Source organism: Tachysurus fulvidraco, chromosome 3 (assembly GCF_022655615.1).
Source record: "Tachysurus fulvidraco isolate hzauxx_2018 chromosome 3, HZAU_PFXX_2.0, whole genome shotgun sequence".
In the NCBI taxonomy this organism is placed as follows: Eukaryota; Metazoa; Chordata; class Actinopteri; order Siluriformes; family Bagridae; genus Tachysurus; species Tachysurus fulvidraco.
In genome coordinates, this window is record NC_062520.1 from 17583600 (window position 1) to 17603303 (window position 19704).

At 37.6% G+C, this 19704-nt stretch overlaps 3 protein-coding genes across 19 annotated transcripts in view; 1 reads left to right on the forward strand and 2 right to left on the reverse strand.

Moving 5' to 3' along the window:
- Window positions 1–997, reverse strand: part of LOC113644632 (cyclic AMP-dependent transcription factor ATF-1-like) — a 29737-nt gene extending 28740 nt beyond the window's left edge. For 8 of the 10 annotated variants that reach the window (XR_007140195.1, XR_007140194.1, XM_027149648.2 and 5 more), the window contains exon 1: window positions 901–997. Coding sequence is in view for 7 of the 10 variants with exons in the window: in XM_027149648.2 (XP_027005449.1) it covers window positions 901–945 (45 nt within the window). In the remaining 3 variants the exon portion in view is untranslated. The remainder of the gene's footprint in view (window positions 1–900) is intronic. The other 2 variants (XM_047811611.1, XM_027149649.2) reach the window with 2 other exon arrangements.
- A 5424-nt stretch (window positions 998–6421) lies between these two features.
- LOC113644630 (myelin-associated neurite-outgrowth inhibitor) lies at window positions 6422–10723 on the reverse strand. Of its 7 annotated transcripts, none has more exons than XM_027149640.2 (7): window positions 10605–10723; window positions 9194–9283; window positions 8997–9080; window positions 8341–8504; window positions 8065–8245; window positions 7732–7856; window positions 6422–7636 (listed from the first exon to the last, which is right to left on the reverse strand). In XM_027149640.2, exons 2-6 carry the CDS (start codon window positions 9261–9263, stop codon window positions 7744–7746), a joined length of 612 nt encoding a protein of 203 aa, XP_027005441.1. In that variant the 5' UTR covers window positions 9264–9283; window positions 10605–10723; the 3' UTR covers window positions 6422–7636; window positions 7732–7743. The 7 variants fall into 7 exon arrangements, with proteins under 7 accessions (XP_027005441.1, XP_027005445.1, XP_027005440.1 ...); XM_027149644.2 differs by having other exon boundaries at window positions 7732–7820; window positions 10503–10681; XM_027149639.2 differs by having other exon boundaries at window positions 10503–10676.
- A 350-nt stretch (window positions 10724–11073) lies between these two features.
- On the forward strand, window positions 11074–19296 carry abcd3a (ATP-binding cassette, sub-family D (ALD), member 3a). 2 transcript variants are annotated; one of them, XM_047811266.1, is made up of 23 exons: window positions 11074–11245; window positions 11723–11759; window positions 12078–12176; window positions 12624–12712; window positions 12855–12924; window positions 13654–13751; window positions 13848–13971; window positions 14064–14120; window positions 14209–14351; window positions 14449–14518; window positions 14614–14683; window positions 14781–14878; window positions 15050–15141; window positions 15404–15495; window positions 15576–15648; window positions 15765–15828; window positions 16127–16204; window positions 16381–16446; window positions 16545–16634; window positions 16750–16869; window positions 16981–17085; window positions 17180–17236; window positions 18445–19296. In XM_047811266.1, the coding sequence occupies exons 1-23, from the start codon at window positions 11136–11138 to the stop codon at window positions 18520–18522; spliced, it is 1980 nt and encodes a 659-aa protein (XP_047667222.1). In that variant the 5' UTR covers window positions 11074–11135; the 3' UTR covers window positions 18523–19296. The 2 variants fall into 2 exon arrangements, with proteins under 2 accessions (XP_047667222.1, XP_027005428.1); XM_027149627.2 differs by lacking the exon at window positions 12855–12924 and adding an exon at window positions 13231–13300 and having other exon boundaries at window positions 11077–11245.
- The last annotated feature ends 408 nt before the right edge of the window (window positions 19297–19704 follow it).

Here is a 19704-nt window from a genome sequence, read left to right on the forward strand (position 1 = left end):
ACGCAGTTACATATGGCCAAATGCATGTGGATGCCTTCACACCCATATGTGCTTTTGGACATCCCATTCCAGATTTACTCCCCTTTGCTGCTATAATTAATTGAAAAGTGGCTGTGGGCATTTGCTCATTCAGCCACATAATTGAGATTTTTGTTGTTATTTGATGAGGTCTGCTGTACAGTCAGTGTACCAATTCACCCAAGGTGTTTAGTGGGGTTGATGTCAGGTCTCTGGGCACATCACCCAAGTTCTACAGTCTTGGTTGTGCACAGGACACAGGTTTAGTGGAAGTAAATTGTGTAAACAACTGTGTGCTTCCAACTTTGTGGCAAAGAACTTGAGAAAGTCCATCACAACAATACTGTTATAGTTCTTGCAAACTTCATTTCTGATCACTGCTTCTAAGATTCTGCCAACATAAAACTATAGAATCTAATATGTTAAAATGGCATAAGTAGTTAACAAAAATATGAAAACAGGCTACCTTGGCAACTGTCTGTGAGAGAGGTTATTAATAGTAATAGTAATAATAATAATACACTGTCAGTACATTAAAACCTGTCAGTTTCACAGTGTATTCAGAATTAGTATTAGAAACAGAATCAGACAGAGCTGTATTGCCAGGTATGTTTTCACATGCGAGGAATTTGTTTTAGTGACAGAAGCTATATATATATATATATATATATATATATATATATATATATATATATATATATATATATATATATATATGAGTTAAATTTATGTGTAGGACTTCAAATATATATTTAGTTTCTAGAATATTTTATATAGTATATTTTCTATATCATATCGTTTCTATATTGTATATTGTCATGTCTGGGTTAAAATAATTGATGAAGAGCAATAAAAAAAATAAAACAAAGAAAAAATACATACAGAATTGTTGTGTCTGCGGCCAGAATAATAATAACGCGACACCATGGTTTGCTCACGTTATTCTTTTACTGAACCGGAACTGAATGCAAATATCAATACATCAATATAGGTCACCACTAGGGGGCAGGTTTATCACAAAACTATGAAACCCCATAGTACATACATTACAAGAATGTTCAAGTTTGTGTATATAAATATGATGTAAGCAAATTAGTGTGTGTGTGTGTGTGTGTGTGTGTGTGTGTGTGTGTGTGTGTGTGTGTGTGTGTTCGTGTGAAATAATTAGGTAAGACCTGGTACTTTCATTCACTCTCCAGTTCAACATTGAAGTCAAAACAATACTAATATACAGTAACTAAGTCTGTAGTATATAATATATAGTTTACGGTAGCTATAGCAACAACTACACCTCTGTAAATAGTCAATAGATTAATGGCATTGCTAACAATTGCTCATTTGACTAGCGAGAGATCTGAGGATGGTATTTTAATATGATTGCGATAGCAGTTTGTTCACACATTAAGATTCATTAAACTTCATGTCAATTAATTAACGTGGTCATTAAACATGCCTGGCAATAAAGATGATTCTGATCTCCACTGTCTTGAGCGTGCTCGGCTCCAGGTTGTTAAGACTGCATCAGACAGCCAGCCGTTCAACCTCCAGTCTGTAGGCAGACGTCACCGTCCTGGATGAGGCCGATCAGTGTGGTGTCGTCAGGGGCCAGTTACGTGCAAAACACATTAACAAATCCGAAAACAAATTAACAAATCAAAAAACACAATGACAATTCAGACAACCCAAAACGGTAGGCATAGTTTGTGAATGGAAACTTACCGATATACAGGTATGGAATCTTATGTGTAATGTGTAAAGTTCTCCATTTAAATATAAGAAAATAACAGAATTAATCTACAGTAATCCATTCCATCCATCCATTCCAACTCCATCCAATCCCTGCGGCAGACTGTTGAACTTCATGTATACCTTGAGTGACAGGTGTCCAATGATCGCCAGGAGCTTGACAGAGGGGCCATTAGAGGTGCAGCCATTTGGTGTACAGGGAGAAGAGCAATGGGGAGAGGACTGAAGGGAAAAGAACCCATTGAAAAAGAATGCATTTTAGTACAATGCATGTATCAGCCTTTTGTGGTCGTTCCTTTGCTCCCTGAATTGCTAATACTAGTGGCTGAGCTGGATATATCTTGACGCGTGCAGTTGTGTAGATGAGGAATAGAGGTTGATCCAGTTTATCCAATGACCTTTTATTGATGTTGTTGTAATGGTACAGAAAACCTGAAGTAAAATAAAAATATACAATTAAATTAAAGCAGTCTCTTTTATGGCACACCACCACACCGTCAAAAGACTGTTTGCCCACTCAGCCACACCTAGATGCTGTCACTTCCTGTCCTTAAGGCCTTTCCCCTTGGGCTTCACCCTCAGCCTCCCAACTGTCCTCTAGGTGGGGTAGACAGCCCTCTGGCCATATAATCATTCACTCACTACTATTCACAAGAGAAAAACATGGAATTAACACAAAGCTCAATTTGGCTCCTACAATGCAAATACATTAAAGAACCATATATGTTTACTACTGAGCTGTGTTTCATGGAGCTGAAAATATGACTAGTTGGCTATAAGTATTGTAATGGTGAAAAAGGTTAAACTTCAGAGGCATGTCATCAATAAACTTTATTGAAACAAACACATTGGACAAACACCAACAGGGTAATCAACATCAGTTAGGCACAGAGCGTGACAAAGAGTTACCAATAGACACTAAACAGTCTTTCACAGGCTGCTGATGCAGGGAGTGCCGTATTAAACTTAAGTGATAGCTGGCATACAGCTGGGAAGGACTTCAGTACCTCTACAAAAATCAAGACGATTTAGACTATATGACAGTATTGTAATTGTGTATTGGATAGTGTGTGTATGTGTGTGTGTGTGTGTGTGTGTGTGTGTGTGTGTGTGTGTGTGTGTGTGTGTGTGTGTGTGTGTGTGTGTGTGTGTTTGTGGGTCATTAAATTTCATTTTAAACTCAATTCAAACTCATTTCAGTGTCTCCATAGAAATTATTGTCATCATTTTCTGATCCTCATGTTGTTCTAAACCTGTATGAGTTACTTTTTTCTGATGAACACAAAAGAAGATAAATGATGGTAAGCACACAGCTGATTGTAACCATTGACTTCCATAGTAGGAAAATAAATGATAGAATTCAATGGTACCATCAACTGTGTGCTTACCATCATTTATCAAAATATCTTCTTCATATTTTATCACAATACTTCCTAAATATTTGTTTTTCTTTTGTGGTGTTCATCAGAATAAATTCATACAGATTTAAAACAACATGAGAATGATGACGGATTTTTTTCTTTTTGGGTGAACTATCTCTTTAAAGCTGTTTTAGGACCACAAGCAGCTAGCATTTGGCTAATAGTTGGGCCTATTACCTCTTTACAAGGACCCATATGGCCCCATACAGGTGCGTGCACTCTCATACACAGACAGGATCATGACTATCCTTAGTACATAACTTATCAACCAGCTGTAGATTATAGCTTTGCACAATTAACTTACAAATATTGCATATAGTAACGATATAAGCTCAGGTAACATTTGGTTAAAGTTGAATTTCAAATCTCAAGCAAACCATTGGCATGTACCCACGTTTGCCACAGCAAACATCGCAAATTTATCATTATTAGTACGTTACTAGGTTACGACAATATTGTCAATAATCGACTGATAATAACAAAAACTATAGCTTTCCACAATTAACTTACAAATATATAAATAATTTAAGCTCAGATAACATTTGGCTAAAGTCGAATTTCAAATTTGTTAATAATTGACTGATAATAACAAAATTTCAGCTCACCTCAATATGCTTTTAAAAATTAGACAGGTATAAGGATAGGTATTTGGGTACACATAGCTTACAGCGCATACACAATGAGTTCTTTTTCCACCCAACCATTTCAAACAATTCTTCCAGGTATGGCCAGGGATGTGTAAGGGTTGGGGTTGGTTGGTCTGCCTGGCTACCAACTTCCTCGCTAATGCGGGTGCTTGGTTGTTGAGACATTAAGTTTTGAGCCTCTGCCACAGACACCTTTGTACTTGGCTCTGTCTGCTATGTCCAGCATTGGGTAACTTGAACAAATGTTTTAAACTCATGGTATCTTAAGTATGTAACCTAGTGAGCCAGCATTGATGTATTCAACGTTAGAGATTTAAGCATTTATGTATAAGGGCGTCTGCCAAATGCTGTAAATGTAAATGTAACTGAAGTGTGACATGATTTGTGTCATGTGCAGGTGCGATGGGTCACGTACAAACCAATAGGGTGTCGGAATGGTATATGTTTATATTTCTCATCCAACCACAATTACATTCACTCTATCCGAATGGCGCAATTTATCTTGATAGGTTTTTTTGAAGCCGGAATGAAAACAAGCCGGAATGAAATAGGAGTAACGAGGCGATTTTTAAAATGTAAGGAGTAGAAAGTACAGATAATTGCGTGAAAATGTAAGGAGTAGAAGTAAAAAGTCTGCTAAAAAATAATTACTCCATTAAAGTATACAGTAGATACTCAAAATTTCTACTTAAGTAAGGACAACTCTGGCAGTGAACCACGGTTTTTCTGGTAGGAATACAAAATGGTGAGTCCTGGTAGGAATGCACAAATCCTCACAGAATCTGATATACAGTATGATGTTACAGTCTCTGTGAGCTCGTCCAGGTCAGTGATAGCAGCTTCAAAAACAGTCAATTCAGTGAGAGAGAAACAGGCTTGTAAATCCTGCTTCGCTTCCTTAGTCCATCATTTTACAGTCCTTAATACAGGTCTTGGAATTGCAGAACTCAGAGGTTTGGCTGGGGACAGTCCAATCAGTACATCATGTAGCTGCAGCACAAAGCAGAGAATAATGCAGGTCAAGAGCCTCTGTTAAAGGTAAGGTTTGTTTGAGAAATGCGTCAGAAAACTGCGTTGGGCTGGCAAACAAAACAAAAACAAAACAAATGTGTAGCCAATGAGCAGAAAGGGGTGTGTCTTGTCAATATGGGCGGAGAGAGTGTTCAGTGCGCATGGGTGACATTAGCAGAAAGTGATTGAAACATTGACATGGCAGATAAAAATCATTAAGCGAAAAAAGGCTTACAATAAGGCAAGAAGTAGGGCCAGCTATGGGATCAGCTTTCCAGTGCTGGAGAGAACTGAAGGAGCAGGAAGGCCTGCGATGGGACACTGAGGTTGCTTTTTTCCTTCTCGATAGGTGAGTAACGTTGGTTTTGCTTTGTTTTTATATTTACATTGCAGTAGCTTTTAGTAACAGAATACGGCTTTCTATCAATTAAAATTAAGAATAATAAATCAATCATTACACTTACTTGCGTTACTGCAAGTCTTTGTGCCTGAAACATGCGCACACGCTCCAAGTCTTTTGGTTCCATGTTATCGGCAGCAACATTACGACCTCTGCCTCTAACATTAGCACTGCCTCAGGTTCTAGGTGTTGACCGTCTCCTAAACCTTTCACAGTAAAACACAGTACAACACTACAAAAGCACATTTGTATTACCATAAAATTACCCATTGAGTTCATTTATTGATAAAAAATTCCGCCATAATACTTGTCTGGGTTATACTTGGGTTATACTTGTCTGGTGTATGTGTGGGGTGGAGCTATCAAAACAGGGGTGGGACCCATTTGGGTTAGGGGTGTGTTTGTTTTGGTGATTTCAAATGTCAACATTGGCTATCAAACAATGGAGACCCCACCTTTAATGTTCACATCAAACATCATAATAGGGGAAAATGTGATCTCTGTGACTTTAACCATGGCATGGTTGTCGGTGCCAGACCACCTGTCACAGACAACCATGCCATGGTTAAAGTCACTGTTTTTACACTGTTCTGTGTAAAAACCTTGTTGATGAGAGAGATCATAGGAGAATGACCAGATTGGTTTGAGCTGCCAGGAAGGGTATACTAAATCAAATAAACATCTCAGAACACACAACACCTCAAAACTTAAGGTGGATGAGTGACAACCACAGAAGACCACATAAGGTGGTCACAGTGAAACTGTTCATGACATGGCTCACAGAGCTGAATGGTCTGGCACCAAGAATAGGAATCCAACGCCCCAGTCTGCAGAGGCCCACCAAAATAGGACCAGAAAAACCTCACCTTGTCTGTTGAATCTTAACTTCTTCTGCAATATACAACTCATCAGAGCCTGGGACTCAACCACAGCAACATTCAAAGTAAGACGGGACTCCATCAGCACCAAAGGAACACTGTCTGTATGCCCCAGTCCATTTGGCAGGCTCTAGATCTACTTCAACCCTATTCAGAATAAAGTTGTTACTGAAGATTAATAACTTATTTATTAGTACACATGACATCAGCCAACATGCTTTATGTTCCTGCTGCTGAGCTTTTGCTGCATTTTTTTTTTCAGACTGCTGTCACTTTACACATGCAAGACTAAAGACAATGTTCATTATTGTATTTATTTTTGGTCTTTCTTGAAAGTACAAAACAAAAACACAAACATTACAAAACATTCTTTAACCAAGGTGACATAGGCAATATGAAGAAGTAAAAAGACAGTGAAATTCAGTCAGTAATGGTGCAAACTTGAGGTAACAAGCAATTTAAGTGTTTTGGGGTTTCGTAACCAAATGACTCCAATACCTTACTCTGTCCTCAGTAGTGTTAACAAATATGCCTGGATTATAAATCGACCAAATAAAAATGTGTTAGATAAAAGCAATGATTCCACTATCACCCTTTCTGTCAAATCCTTAGCAAATAACCCTAAAAGCAAAGAAATAAAAAGGCATGCTATCAGCACCAATACACCGGTATGTTTGGCAGCTCAGCCGGCCTATCTGTTTCCACACAGGCAAAGATGTGCAATAAATTTCGGTAGCAAGAGCATGAGGAATGATAAACCATCATAACAGAAATGGAAATCTCTGTTTGAGGCACAAAAAAAATAAAAATAATAATATATATATTTTTTAGAAAATACCTAACCCAACATTCACATACAATGTGGCATAAGAGCAAAATGTGTTAACCAAATACGGACATCTCAGTTACACTTACAAAAATTAAAACCAATGTTAAAGCAATGTAAGAATTTTACAACACTGTTTCTTTCTTTTAAAAAAATGGAAAACATAATTTATATTTTCTATGTAATAACAATAAAGACACTGCATTAGAGATGTGAAGTTGCTGCATTGACCCTAACCCTTTGGATGTTGCTTTTTATAACCCTTTGATGATTTTGCATCAATCATGGCAGGGAGCTTCAGCTAGCATTATTATTTTTAATACTTACATGCACTCACTTCAATATGGATTCCAAATACAAACTAATTCCATTACCCTTCTCTTTTTTTAACCACTTCAAGAGTTAAATGCTATAAAAACTGCAAGACAGTCCACAAAACACAAGTCTGCATGAAGAGCTAGTCTTCTGATGTGAGATATGCCGGAGAACATGAGTAATGCTAACAAATGTGATTGGAAACGGAAAGGTTCTCATTCCCGCTCCAAAATTTTTCTTTCTTCGTCCAACGGGGTTCAGATTCACATTATGCTTAGAAGGAAGAACGACTGGCTGGGAACACATGTGGCATCAGCCCCAACTTTAGCTGTAAAATACTGGACTGTGCAAATGCATATCTATCGTCTTCTAACCTGTGGAGGAGAAGGAGATTGTTATAAAATAATATGTTTCACATTTTACATTCATATGTATGAAAGGAAGAATTAGGATGTGGGATTGTACTCACAGTGCTATCTGTTCACCACTGAGGGGGCACATAGCTGTAGGTGGGTGTGCCAGGGGGTCGATATGTGGGCACTGTGACGGGGTGGGGAGCTACAGGAGTTGGGGAGTGAGTTGTTAATAAAGTCCCTGTGGAAACAAGTATGCATTACACACAACACGACCATGCACACACATGCAGACAAACACACACACACACACACACATATATAGTCCTGGTGTTCTAGAATAAACAAAGGGGCTGGACAATATAATGAAAATATCACCACAGAGATATGTATCTCTCTCTCTCATATATGTGTTCCCGTAGAACATAAATGTTTCAACGATCACTTACCCGCTGACATTGCCATAGTAGTGCCTGCTACCATTCCCATGGCAACTCCGTTAGGGCGTGGAGGAGGGATGGGAGGAGCATATATAGCTGCCGGCATGCCGTTGGGTTGAACCACTGTGGTGTGATGAATGACATGAGGCGGAGCAGCATATAGGGGCTGTGTGTAGTACGTGCCTTGCTGCTGTGGATATTAATATATATTATTAAAGAAAATGCACATCTACATGTATTCACTGAAGGACAACCTATGTGAACTGTGTGTCCGAAGCCTTTCACCTGAGCATACGGATTCTGCTGAGGATAAGAGCTCCTCATGGGGTACACAGCAGCAGGGTATGGGTTAGGAGAAGAGGAGTATGGGGGCACAGCACCTGTTGTTGGCGAGCAGGACATTTTGAATGGTGTCCCTTGGGCATAACCTAGAAGGTGGTAAGAATTTACTGAAGAAAAAAAAGTCACTGAAATGGTCATTTTATAGCTTATTCGTTGTTATATTCACCTCTATATTATTATTAGTATGTACATTATATGAATACAAAAGTCTAACATCTGATTTGGGACACTGCTGTATTACAAGGCAAAAGCAGATTCAACACTAAAGGACAAAAGATTTCCATTCAGCAGTTCACCAAGATAAGTAATAAGTAAAGTGTAGAAGAGAAATGCATTGCAGCAGAATTAGTGGCACTGGTGTCTGGTGTAAAACCATAAAATTAATAAACTGCTGACAGCATCAACAATGGACCAAGACATTAGTATTTGTAACAGGTTCTCTTTACTGAAATTACTGGTGCAATGTAAACAGACAATTATGGAAGGGTGTTGATTTTTTTGTCACTGGATCTGTCCTAGACAAATACGTCCTCCACACAAGGCTCTTTGTTACAAAGATACTAAAAATCTATGTACTATGAGGTATGATTTTCCCATACCTGTAGGAAATGCTGGGTTTGCTCCAGAGTATACGCTGGGGGAATATGCAGGGGCTGCTGCTGCATAGCCAACTGGAAATCCAGCTGCAAGATACAAACAGAAGAGGAAGTGGGAATATATCCTAAATGTACAATACTCAGGCAAGCTAATTCTACAAACCATAGTATGTATTGAGCGAGATCAGTTTAATGTTTACCTGGGTATCCTATTCCTTTAGGGTTGGCATAAGGAACCCCTGTTGGTGCAGGGCTGTAGACAGGGTTCATGGTGTTGATCGTTTTGGCACCTTTAAAAAACAATTACAAGGTACTGTGTAATAACCAAACAGATTAGATATAACATAGTAATGCAGAACTAGGAATCGGTCACTGCTACACGTTACTATATTATATAATACTGTTTTCATCCTAGATCTTGCAATACAACACATGCAAGAAGGTACTACAGGGCAGGTGGCAAGCTGGAGCTCATTAACACAATTCCTTCACTCCAGAGTTTTCCTTCTGACTTCAGTTTCTCTTACAGGGTTTGAGCTCGAGTGTGTTCTTAAACACCGATTTAGTGCTTATTTTGGGGATGCTTAAAAAAAGTCGACTAATCTTTTTCAAAATAATTATCTGTTTACTAATATGAGGGTTGCAGCGTTATCACTCCTTATTTATTGCACTTATCCATGAAGGCCTGTAATAAGCTGTTGCATCACTGACACTACAAATTAGTCTACAAAATTTATTAATTATTTCTGCAATTTGTCTCCATTCTGGGACTTTACAATAATACACCAAGAAAGCAAATGAAATTTAACTGCACTTTGCTGATGACCAAAAAAAGTCTAAACACTGCAATATACTCTTCACAAATATTTCTCAGAAAGCTTCACGTGATCCTGTTCTATCAGTATATGTAATAATATAATTATAAGACTTTAAATAGTAGAGAATCTGCAGAGGGACTTTCTTCTTTCCTGGTGTAAATCCAGTGCACTTGATGGTGATCTACAGTATTACAGAACATTGTCCTAAACACTGGTGCTTTGCTAACACACTTCTCTGGTCTTGTCTATTTTTTCTCCAAAGGACCTTTCAAAAATGACAACCCTGCTGTTCAGTAGGTATTTTATTCACAATGTCAGTCTTGTCAGCAGTCAATTAAACGCTTTATTAACAACAAAAACAAACGCACACATCAAGTCCGTTTTTGATTAGCTGACTACCCGCCTGTTCCTAAACAGAAGAAAGCCCCAAATCTCGACTGTAATTAGTGTTTAACCCACACACACACACACACACAAGGCAGAACTGGATTTCTTCAGCATGTTATAACTGCAGTAGTGAGTGTAGGCTCTACATGACGAATGAAGGCTAACACGGTGTAGGCCGCAGACGGCACGGCATCCCGCATCCCGCATCCCCTGGTTGTGCCTCCAGTTTCTCCCCCTCACATCCCCACAACAGGCCCCGCATCAGGCGCCTGTCCGGACCACAACATCACTGACGGATACTTACGGCTGATTGGGTTTTCGTCTCGACTCTAACTTCTCCCTGCGATGTCTATAAAACAAGTCGCACTATTTGTTATTTATTTATTTATTTATTTATTATCAGCACCTGATGTTGTCCTGTTGCTCTGACGATCGCTACCGAACACTGCGCAGCAAACCTAGCGGCGACGTGCGTCACTTCCGGATTCATCAGCGGAAACTATGTCCAGTGGAGACACACAGCGGCGCTCAGTGGTGTGTAAGAGCTGACTAAAGTCTTATCTAAACTAATCTTATCTAATGTGAACTGCAAAACGTGACATTATTATTATTATTATTATTATTATTATTATTATTATTATTATTATTATTATTATTATTATTATTAGCAGCAGCAGCAGCAGTAGTAATAGTAATGTATCACAATTAATAATATACTGTACATGCACATTTTCATATTAAATTAAATTCAAATTCATTATCAAGTTAATTTTTAATCTTCCCGGTTGTATCTGACTGATGAATCTGTCATGTTTTTTCTTCTTCATGCCACATGACATGTATCTGTAAAACCACTAGAGGGCGAGCGCGAGGCACTTATGCTAGTTTCCCGTCATGCACCTGCTGATTTTGCCAGCCGTCTTGCCGCAGCAGGAACATGGCGGTCGTCAGTAAGTACTTGACAGCAAAGAATTCCTCGATAGCTGGCGGTATTCTGCTTGTCCTGTATCTACTAAGGCAAAGACGACGTTCCTCCAAACTAAACAGGTACGTTAGACATCAGTGCAGCTTTATTAATGTACATAACGCCACCGTGAGTCGAGATAGCGTTAGCTTTAGCTTTGTGACACCTGACCTGCAATACACAAGCTGTCAACATGCTAACGGTCAACGTCTAGTGTGGTCACTGGCAATGAATGAACATTATTACAAATCATTCGTGACTGCTCACAGTTTATACACCATGTATCTAAAAGATGTATTTATTTACTTATTTATTTTTATTTTTATATTTATTTGTTTAATTATTTATATGTATTTATTTATTTATTCATTCATTCATTCTCCAGCAGTAGTAATTGGCTCATGGACTTTTTCACCCTGCGGCCAGGATTGTGTCACACAGAGAAAACATTAGTTTTACAAACATGTTTTTCTCGCCAGACATCATGTTATAAACATCATGTTTGTCAAAAGAGAATTTGGTAGTTGCCTAATTTTCTTTTTTTTTAAATTCCAAAACAGCAAGAAGGGCTCATCAGAGCTGCTCTTAAACAATGAAGTAAGTCATCGGTTTTATATATAACTGTAATTCACAAAACTGCACATAAAACCACTGTGTTTTTGGTATTTTTTTAAGCTTTTTTCAGCATGTGTTGTTAGTATACCATCTATTAATCATCCTAAGAATAAATGATCTATAAAAGTTCACGTTTAACATAAGTATAGATTTAGGTTTGGTAGTCTTCTGGCACTGATATTGCATATATATATATATATATATATATATATATATATATATATAATACACACACACAGGAATTGCCTCTAACTAAACTTTTATTGCTCTTTTATTCTTACATTTATTTCTTTTCTTCAGAAAGATGCAAAAAAGGATCGGGCGGCTGTGGACAAGCAGTTTTTTAGCCGAATCATACAAATAGTCAAGATCATGGTACCGAGACTCTTCTCTAAAGAGGTGAGGGCTTTAAAAGAATAAAACAAATTTTGGATGTCATTAACAATTAACACACTGTGCATGTGTAGAGATAATGATGGTAGTTAGTGATGGTTTGATAAGACTAAACTGTAACTAGTATTTTACAGTTTAATCTTATCTAGTTATACTAGTACTAGTATAACTAGATAAGATTAAACTGTAACTAGCATTGTGCATCAAACACAAAATGGGATGTGTTTATTACCCAAGTTCTCAAGGAAGAGTAGAGAGAGCAAATATCATATAATGTTTTTCCTCTGTAAATAATGTATAGTGTGCAAAAAATCTGATTATATTGCTTTGATTATTACTATAGTGTATATGTTAAGAGTTTGCTTGTCCTGTCGTCACACAGGACAAGCAAACGTGTCGTTATTATGCACAGTCTGTAGTTTGTAAACAGTGTATTATTTTTTTTTGTCCCAGTCCTGGTACCTGGTCATGATTGCAATGATGCTGGTGGCCCGGACCTACTGCGACGTCTGGATGATACAGAATGGCACAATGATTGAAAGGTTGTATCCTAATGCTTAATTGGATTAATGTACTGAAATGTAATAGTTAATCTTAATATTTAAAAATGTTATTAGTAAATGTAATTGTCTAAACAAGTTTTGAATTTATATAAAATATATATTTTTTTTACATTGTTCACAGTGGTATCATTAGCAGAGATATGACACTGTTCAAAAGGCACTTTTATTCCTACATTACCGTCATACCAGGGGTAATGTTTCACCATGTGGAGTGGTTGTGAAAGTATTTCACTAATAAACGTGTGAAACTGTGCTTTTTATCTTAACAATTGACACTTGGCTGATTACAATCAATTAAACATTATCATTATTGCTGGTATTAGCTGAAATGGCAACTAATATACACGGTAGTTGGTTTTTCACACTGAAATACAGATCTCCTCTGACGTTTTTTGGGCATTGTTTCACCAACAGAACAAGAAATCTTTGCATGGCCTTGAATGTTTTTCTTTTTAAAAATGTTCTTCTCTTATTTTTGTGCATGTTGTGGTTTACAGTGCAATTATTGGTCGGTCTACAAAAGATTTCAAGAAGTATTTGTTCAACTTTATGAGAGTCATGCCCGTTGTAAGTGTCTCTTTTAAAAAGTTTATATGCAACTTGGTTGGCTATAACTCAGCATTTCAGACTGCTTTCTCATTATTTTAGTTTTCAATTTGAAAGTATGTAGAATGTCAGAGGAGGCCTGAGCAAATATGTAGCTTGCTTTAACTTCTGTTTAACAGTCTATATTAAATACTTTTTTCTTTCAGAAAATTTAGATTTCTAGTGTGCACTAACGGATAAATGTACCTTTTCCATCCTATTGATGCTAATGTGACATAGTTGTGTCACTGTGTAATAACCTGTGTAAAAACTCATCAAGGTTGAATTTTTATGTACATGAGTGATGCACACAAACATGCCTTTCTGCCGTGTAGATCGCCCTGGTGAACAACTTTCTGAAGTTAGGACTGAATGAACTGAAGCTCTGTTTCCGTGAAAGACTTACTAAACATCTATATGACGAGTATCTGAAGTAAGAACCAAATTGTTTGTTCACTAGTGTCATGCTTTTCAGTTTATATTTGTCCCAGGTTCTGATTTTTCTGCTTTCTTGTTCTTAACAATTTAGAGGATATACCTACTACAAGATGGGAAACCTGGATAACCGAATTGCCAACGCTGATCAGCTGCTGACTCAGGATGTGGAAAAGTTCTGCAACAGCGTTGTTGACCTGTACTCCAATCTCAGCAAAGTATAAAACATTTTAGACACTGAATTGTAGTTATAATAACGATGTGCCAATATGTTGAACGAACGGGGCTCCAACCTTGTTTTTTCTTTTAGCCTCTTCTTGACATTGGCCTCTACATCTTTAAGCTGACGACTGCTATCGGAGCTCAGGTAGAATTTAACTCATTTTCTGCGCACATCTGGAAACCATGAATCACATGTCTTGCAGTGAGTGCATGTAATGTCATTCCTGCTGTAGGGCCCTGCTTCTATGATGGCCTACCTGCTGATCTCAGGCCTCTTCCTAACAAGGTTAAGGAGACCCATCGGAAAGATGACTGTCATCGAGCAGAAATACGAGGGCGAATACCGATACGTCAACTCCCGCCTCATCACCAACAGGTGCCGTTCAAGAGCTCAGCACTGAATCTTTTACTATACATTTTTTTTGTCACAAGATCACTGCATTTAAAATTCACTTTACAATAATCTTTCTTAGTGAGGAGATTGCATTTTACAATGGAAATAACAGAGAGAAACAGACAATTCACTCTACCTTCAAGAAACTGGTGAGAACTACCACAGCATTTATCATATTATCACAAATATTGAGAACTTGGAATGATTTACTGAATTGTAAATCAATAATGTCCTTTGCCCGCAGGTTGACCACTTGCACAACTTCATATTTTTCCGCTTCTCCATGGGCATGATCGACAGCATCATCGCTAAATGTAGGTTAAAACTTTTTTTGATTAGACGCTTGTACTAATACAGTCAGTCTCACTGAGCACAACGTGAATGTTAACTCTCTAATTACCTTCTGTGCAGACCTGGCCACGGTAGTTGGTTATCTGGTCGTGAGCCGTCCATTTCTGAACCTGACACATCCACGGCACCTTCACAGCACACATGCTGAACTACTAGAGGTGAGCTGCCTCAGCTCACACAGTTTTAAATGCTTTAATGAGCTAAAAACCAATGTGGCGTTATATAGAATTTACTATTCCAGTGCAGCATTTTTATATTATTTTAACCGTAAAGTTCTTTAAATGTCAATATGTACACAATTTATCCTTTATATTTCCTTGTTTTTGTAGGATTACTACCAGAGTGGCCGCATGCTGCTGCGCATGTCACAAGCTTTGGGAAGGATTGTGCTTGCTGGTAGAGAAATGACCAGACTCTCAGGGTAGCGTCTCATATGTGTTTCATTTAAATTGCAGTCTTTAACAGTCTTCATTAAGGTTTGTCAATGATCGTCTGCAGACATTTAACATGAATATATTTAAAGCAGGACTGTTGCCTTGAAAATATGAGAAAGGTTTGTGTTTTAATTGCAGTGTTAAAATGTGATAATTTAATGTAGCCAGATGTTTGTCTGCAGTTATTTCTCTTCATGTTATTACGGGCTATTCTTTGACGCTTAGTGCTATGATGTTATTCTCTGACAGGTTCACCACTCGCATCACAGAACTGATGAAGGTCTTGAAAGAGCTGAACATGGGGAAGTATGAGCGCACCATGGTGTCTCAGTCAGATAAAGGTGAGCTCTAATCAGCATTGAAGGCAAAACAATTAGAAGGTATTTGATCATATTATTCTCATATAATGTCTCATATCCAGAAGCAGATGCTTTAGAAAAACTGACCCTGGTGCCCGGAAGTGGACGAATCATATTCATGGACAACATTATTAAGTACTTAACCTTTTTCTGTTACAGTTTTCACTAAATTTGTCAGATTACTCTCAGATAGATTGACATGTATTTTACGAACTTTTTATCTTCTTGTTTTGTTTTGTTTTTTTAACCAGGTTTGAACACACACCCTTAGCAACACCCAATGGAGATCTTTTGATTAAGGACCTCAATTTTGAGGTACTTTTTACGTATTTACAAAATGTTTTAGATTTTGCATGAATGTTATACCATAATTTGATTTGTGTCAGAGTTTACTAAAAAACTATGGATGATTATATTGTGTAAAAATACAAAGTTGCTGTTTACTATAACAGTTTGTTATACTTCCAACAAATGTTGTTGGACAATGCCAGTGCAAATAGCTCTCTGTGAAATAATTGTAAGATTTTTTTTTTTTTTTTTTTTTTTGAGCTAACTTTGAACCTACAGTTGAAAGATTTTAATTGATTAATTGAGTGTTTTGGTGTGTCTTCAGGTGCGATCTGGCACAAATGTTTTGGTGTGTGGGCCCAATGGCTGTGGAAAAAGCTCACTCTTCAGAGTTCTTGGAGAAGTAATTACTTTCAAATTATAATGTTAAAAATGAACTTATTGTTATGTTCAATATTCAGAACAAAACTTGCAGTTTCACATACAAATATGTATGCATCCTCTTCAGAGAGCCAGTTCTATGAGTCTTTGTTATATGAGAGAATATTAATGTGTGTGTTTGTGTCCTCCCCCCTTCAGCTTTGGCCTCTGTTTGGGGGTAGTTTGACCAAACCTGAGAGAGGGAAGCTCTTCTATGTCCCTCAGGTAAGATTCCTGAATAAAATATTTACTTGAAGCACCAGAAGTGTAGGTAATGTCTTTAATAATTCTTTTCTGTTTTTATATTTGCATTCCTATTTTAGAGGCCTTATATGACAATTGGCTCCCTGAGGGATCAGGTCATCTACCCTGACACCTTTGAAGACCAGAAGAAGAAGGGGATTTCAGATCAGGTCTCAGAGAACATTATAAAGAATTTATAAAATAAATTGCTGCTTCAAATATTCACATCCCATTACAATGTATTGCATTGCTTTGTCTCACTAATATGACCACTGTGTGCAATAGGTGCTGAAAGAATATCTGGACAATGTGCAGCTGGGGCACATTCTCAACAGAGAGGGCACCTGGGATGCAGTACAGGACTGGATGGATGTTCTCAGTGGTGGAGAAAAGCAGAGGATGGCAGTAAGCAAGCGAATATTCCCATTTAGTGAACGCATTACCTTGCACATCAGCTTTATCTGACCTAACGTAGATGTAGGATATTCAAGACCAGTAAAACTTTGTTTTCTGCAGATGGCCAGGTTGTTCTACCACAAGCCTCAATTTGCCATTCTGGATGAGTGCACCAGTGCTGTAAGTGTGGATGTGGAGGACTACATCTATAGCCATTGCAGGAAGGTAACAAAACCCATCACAACATAATTCTAGTGTACTAACTCATACACTTGCCATCATTTATGAGGCACTGATGTCTGTTGTATTTTCTTGACAGGTGGGCATCACTCTGTTCACAGTGTCTCATAGAAAGTCTCTCTGGAAACACCATGGGGTGAGATGAACTTTTCTGTTAGCACCCGAATAGTTTCTTATTTGTTAATCTGTCATCTGTATTAAGAAGCTCCAGTTTGGTTCTTTAAGTCCTGATTTATGCTTCAGAAACATATGTTCATTCTATAGACCAGGGGTGTCAAACTCAGACCCTTGGCCTGCGAGATCTTTTCAAATGTGCATTACAGCTGGCTAGCCGCATGCTCTGCTAATACTACAAATCCCAGAATGCCTTGCCACTGTATTGACGCGTAGTCATGAAAACAATATCAAAAGGTAAAGCTGCTGTAAAGGCTGTAATGCTTTATTGTGGCAGCAGAGTTTGCAAAATCTGCCCGGCCCTTTAATGAGGGAGAGTTTGTCAAAAAGTGTATGGTCAAAGTTAGCGACAATGAACACCACTGATGTGTCTTTTATTTCAAATTTAATTTCTTATGTGTTTGTAATATCAAGCTCTGGTTGTTCCAAATCCTGTGTTTAAGCAAAACTAAAGTTTGTTTACATATGAAAAAGGTTGAACATTACATATCAGTTGCAGTTAATTTTTCAATAAATATTCAGTTTGGCCCATGACTTTATCTCAGTTTTATATTTTGGCCCACTGTGAATTTGAGTTTGACACCCCTGTTATAAACTGTCACATGGGTGCCTGTGAGCCTGTCCACAAGAGGGCAGACTATGTAAAAACCGAAAGGCTGTCACAAGTTTCACTTCCTAAAATGTGGTTATAATGATGTGTTTAAAAGTGAAAAGTTCATAATCACCAGTCAAAGACAAAAAATATGTGACTGTATTGTATATTTCATGTAAATATAGTCGTGAGTGTTTCATGCTCACACCGACAAACTAACACGCTTTCCTTTATCTCATTGCTCGTGTCTGGTGGTACAAGACAGAAGGAGGTCTTTCTAGGACTGTCTAAATACTTTGTGCTCATTATAAAACCACATTCCAGGATTGCAAGTTAAAGAATTATATTAGAACGTCTTTGATGATACAGATAAGTAGTTATTTGACCTGAAACAAAACAAAGACACAGGAATGCCTTTAGAAATTAAGGGTAAGAAAAACTAGATTTTAAGGGTCATTAAGTCAGCATTTGCCTCAAGCAAAGCACTTTAAGTACTATGCAGCTCACACACCAGGATGTTTCACTTCTCTGCGTACTATTACTTTTAACTCATAAACTTTAACATATGTTTGTTACAGTACTACCTCCACATGGATGGAAGAGGGAACTATGAGTTCAAACCCATCACTGACGAAACAGTGGAGTTTGGCTCATAGAAGAATGGATGGTCGCTCACATCTCCAGTTGGGATGCTAGTAATACTGCAGCAGAACCTAGGATTTTGTTTTTAATTACTTGTAACATTTCTTTTTCTTTTGACACTACAGTTCTGTCTTCCATGATTGTATAATTGTATAATTTGTAATTTAATGTGTGGTCCGATTTACCGGACAACCACTAATGAGAATAATGAATGGGCTAATCCTAATGAAATATGTTCACATCTTATATGTGAACTAAATCATGTTTTAGATTAAATGATGTGCTAGGAATTAGCCTGTAAGGTTCTCTATATGAAATGAATGCCGTTGAATTGATCTATGGTGTTTGAGCAGGATTCTTGAAGTGCTAGTAAACTAATATGGCTTTTTTTGACACCAGGAAAATATAACTGTTATAAAACGTCCATCTACTAAGTGACCTTAGTACAGAATGTAGTGATGTGTGGTGGGTCTATTGTGTGGCCCCTGTAAGATGGTTTTATGGACCTGTCCTGTGAGTGTGTTACTTTCTATGGTAGGTGATCACGGGGTAGATTGCACTGATTTACTGATTTGCAAGCCAGAACGCCTTGTACAATTCCTAAATGCACCTTTTTGTTCCAAGAAGGATTTAATGTTTGTCCAAACTGTTGTTTATGATTAAAATATCAATGTAGAACTCTTGGATTTTGTACACACAAGACATCTTGTAAACCAGAACAACAAAAACTCCACAGAACTACCGTGTACTCACTGGCACAATTTCATTAAAAACATTCTGGATCTGTACTTTTTTGGTTGTGTGCTTTTTCTTTTCATCTGTGGGTTTGCACTGGAGGGGTAGCACACTTTGTCTTTAACCTGTTCCTCAGATGTACACACACTGGAAGATAATGTCCTTGTGTTAAATGTGGGTGAAGAGTTGTTCAGTTCACACCCTCATTTACCTTTACACCCTGCCTAGAAAATAACTTTGTTTACTGTATAGAACTATACTATACTATTAAACACAACATGCATCTATGTATTTTTAGTCAATCATGTATGTAAATATAATCCTTTATTCGAAGCAGTATCTGATTACTATTTTTCTCCTTGTGTTCATGTTTAAATAATGTTTTCTGTTTTGAACACTGTAGTCTTAGACAACAGAACCGTATCAAGTTCTTACCCCACCCTGTGCTTACTAGGTTAAAA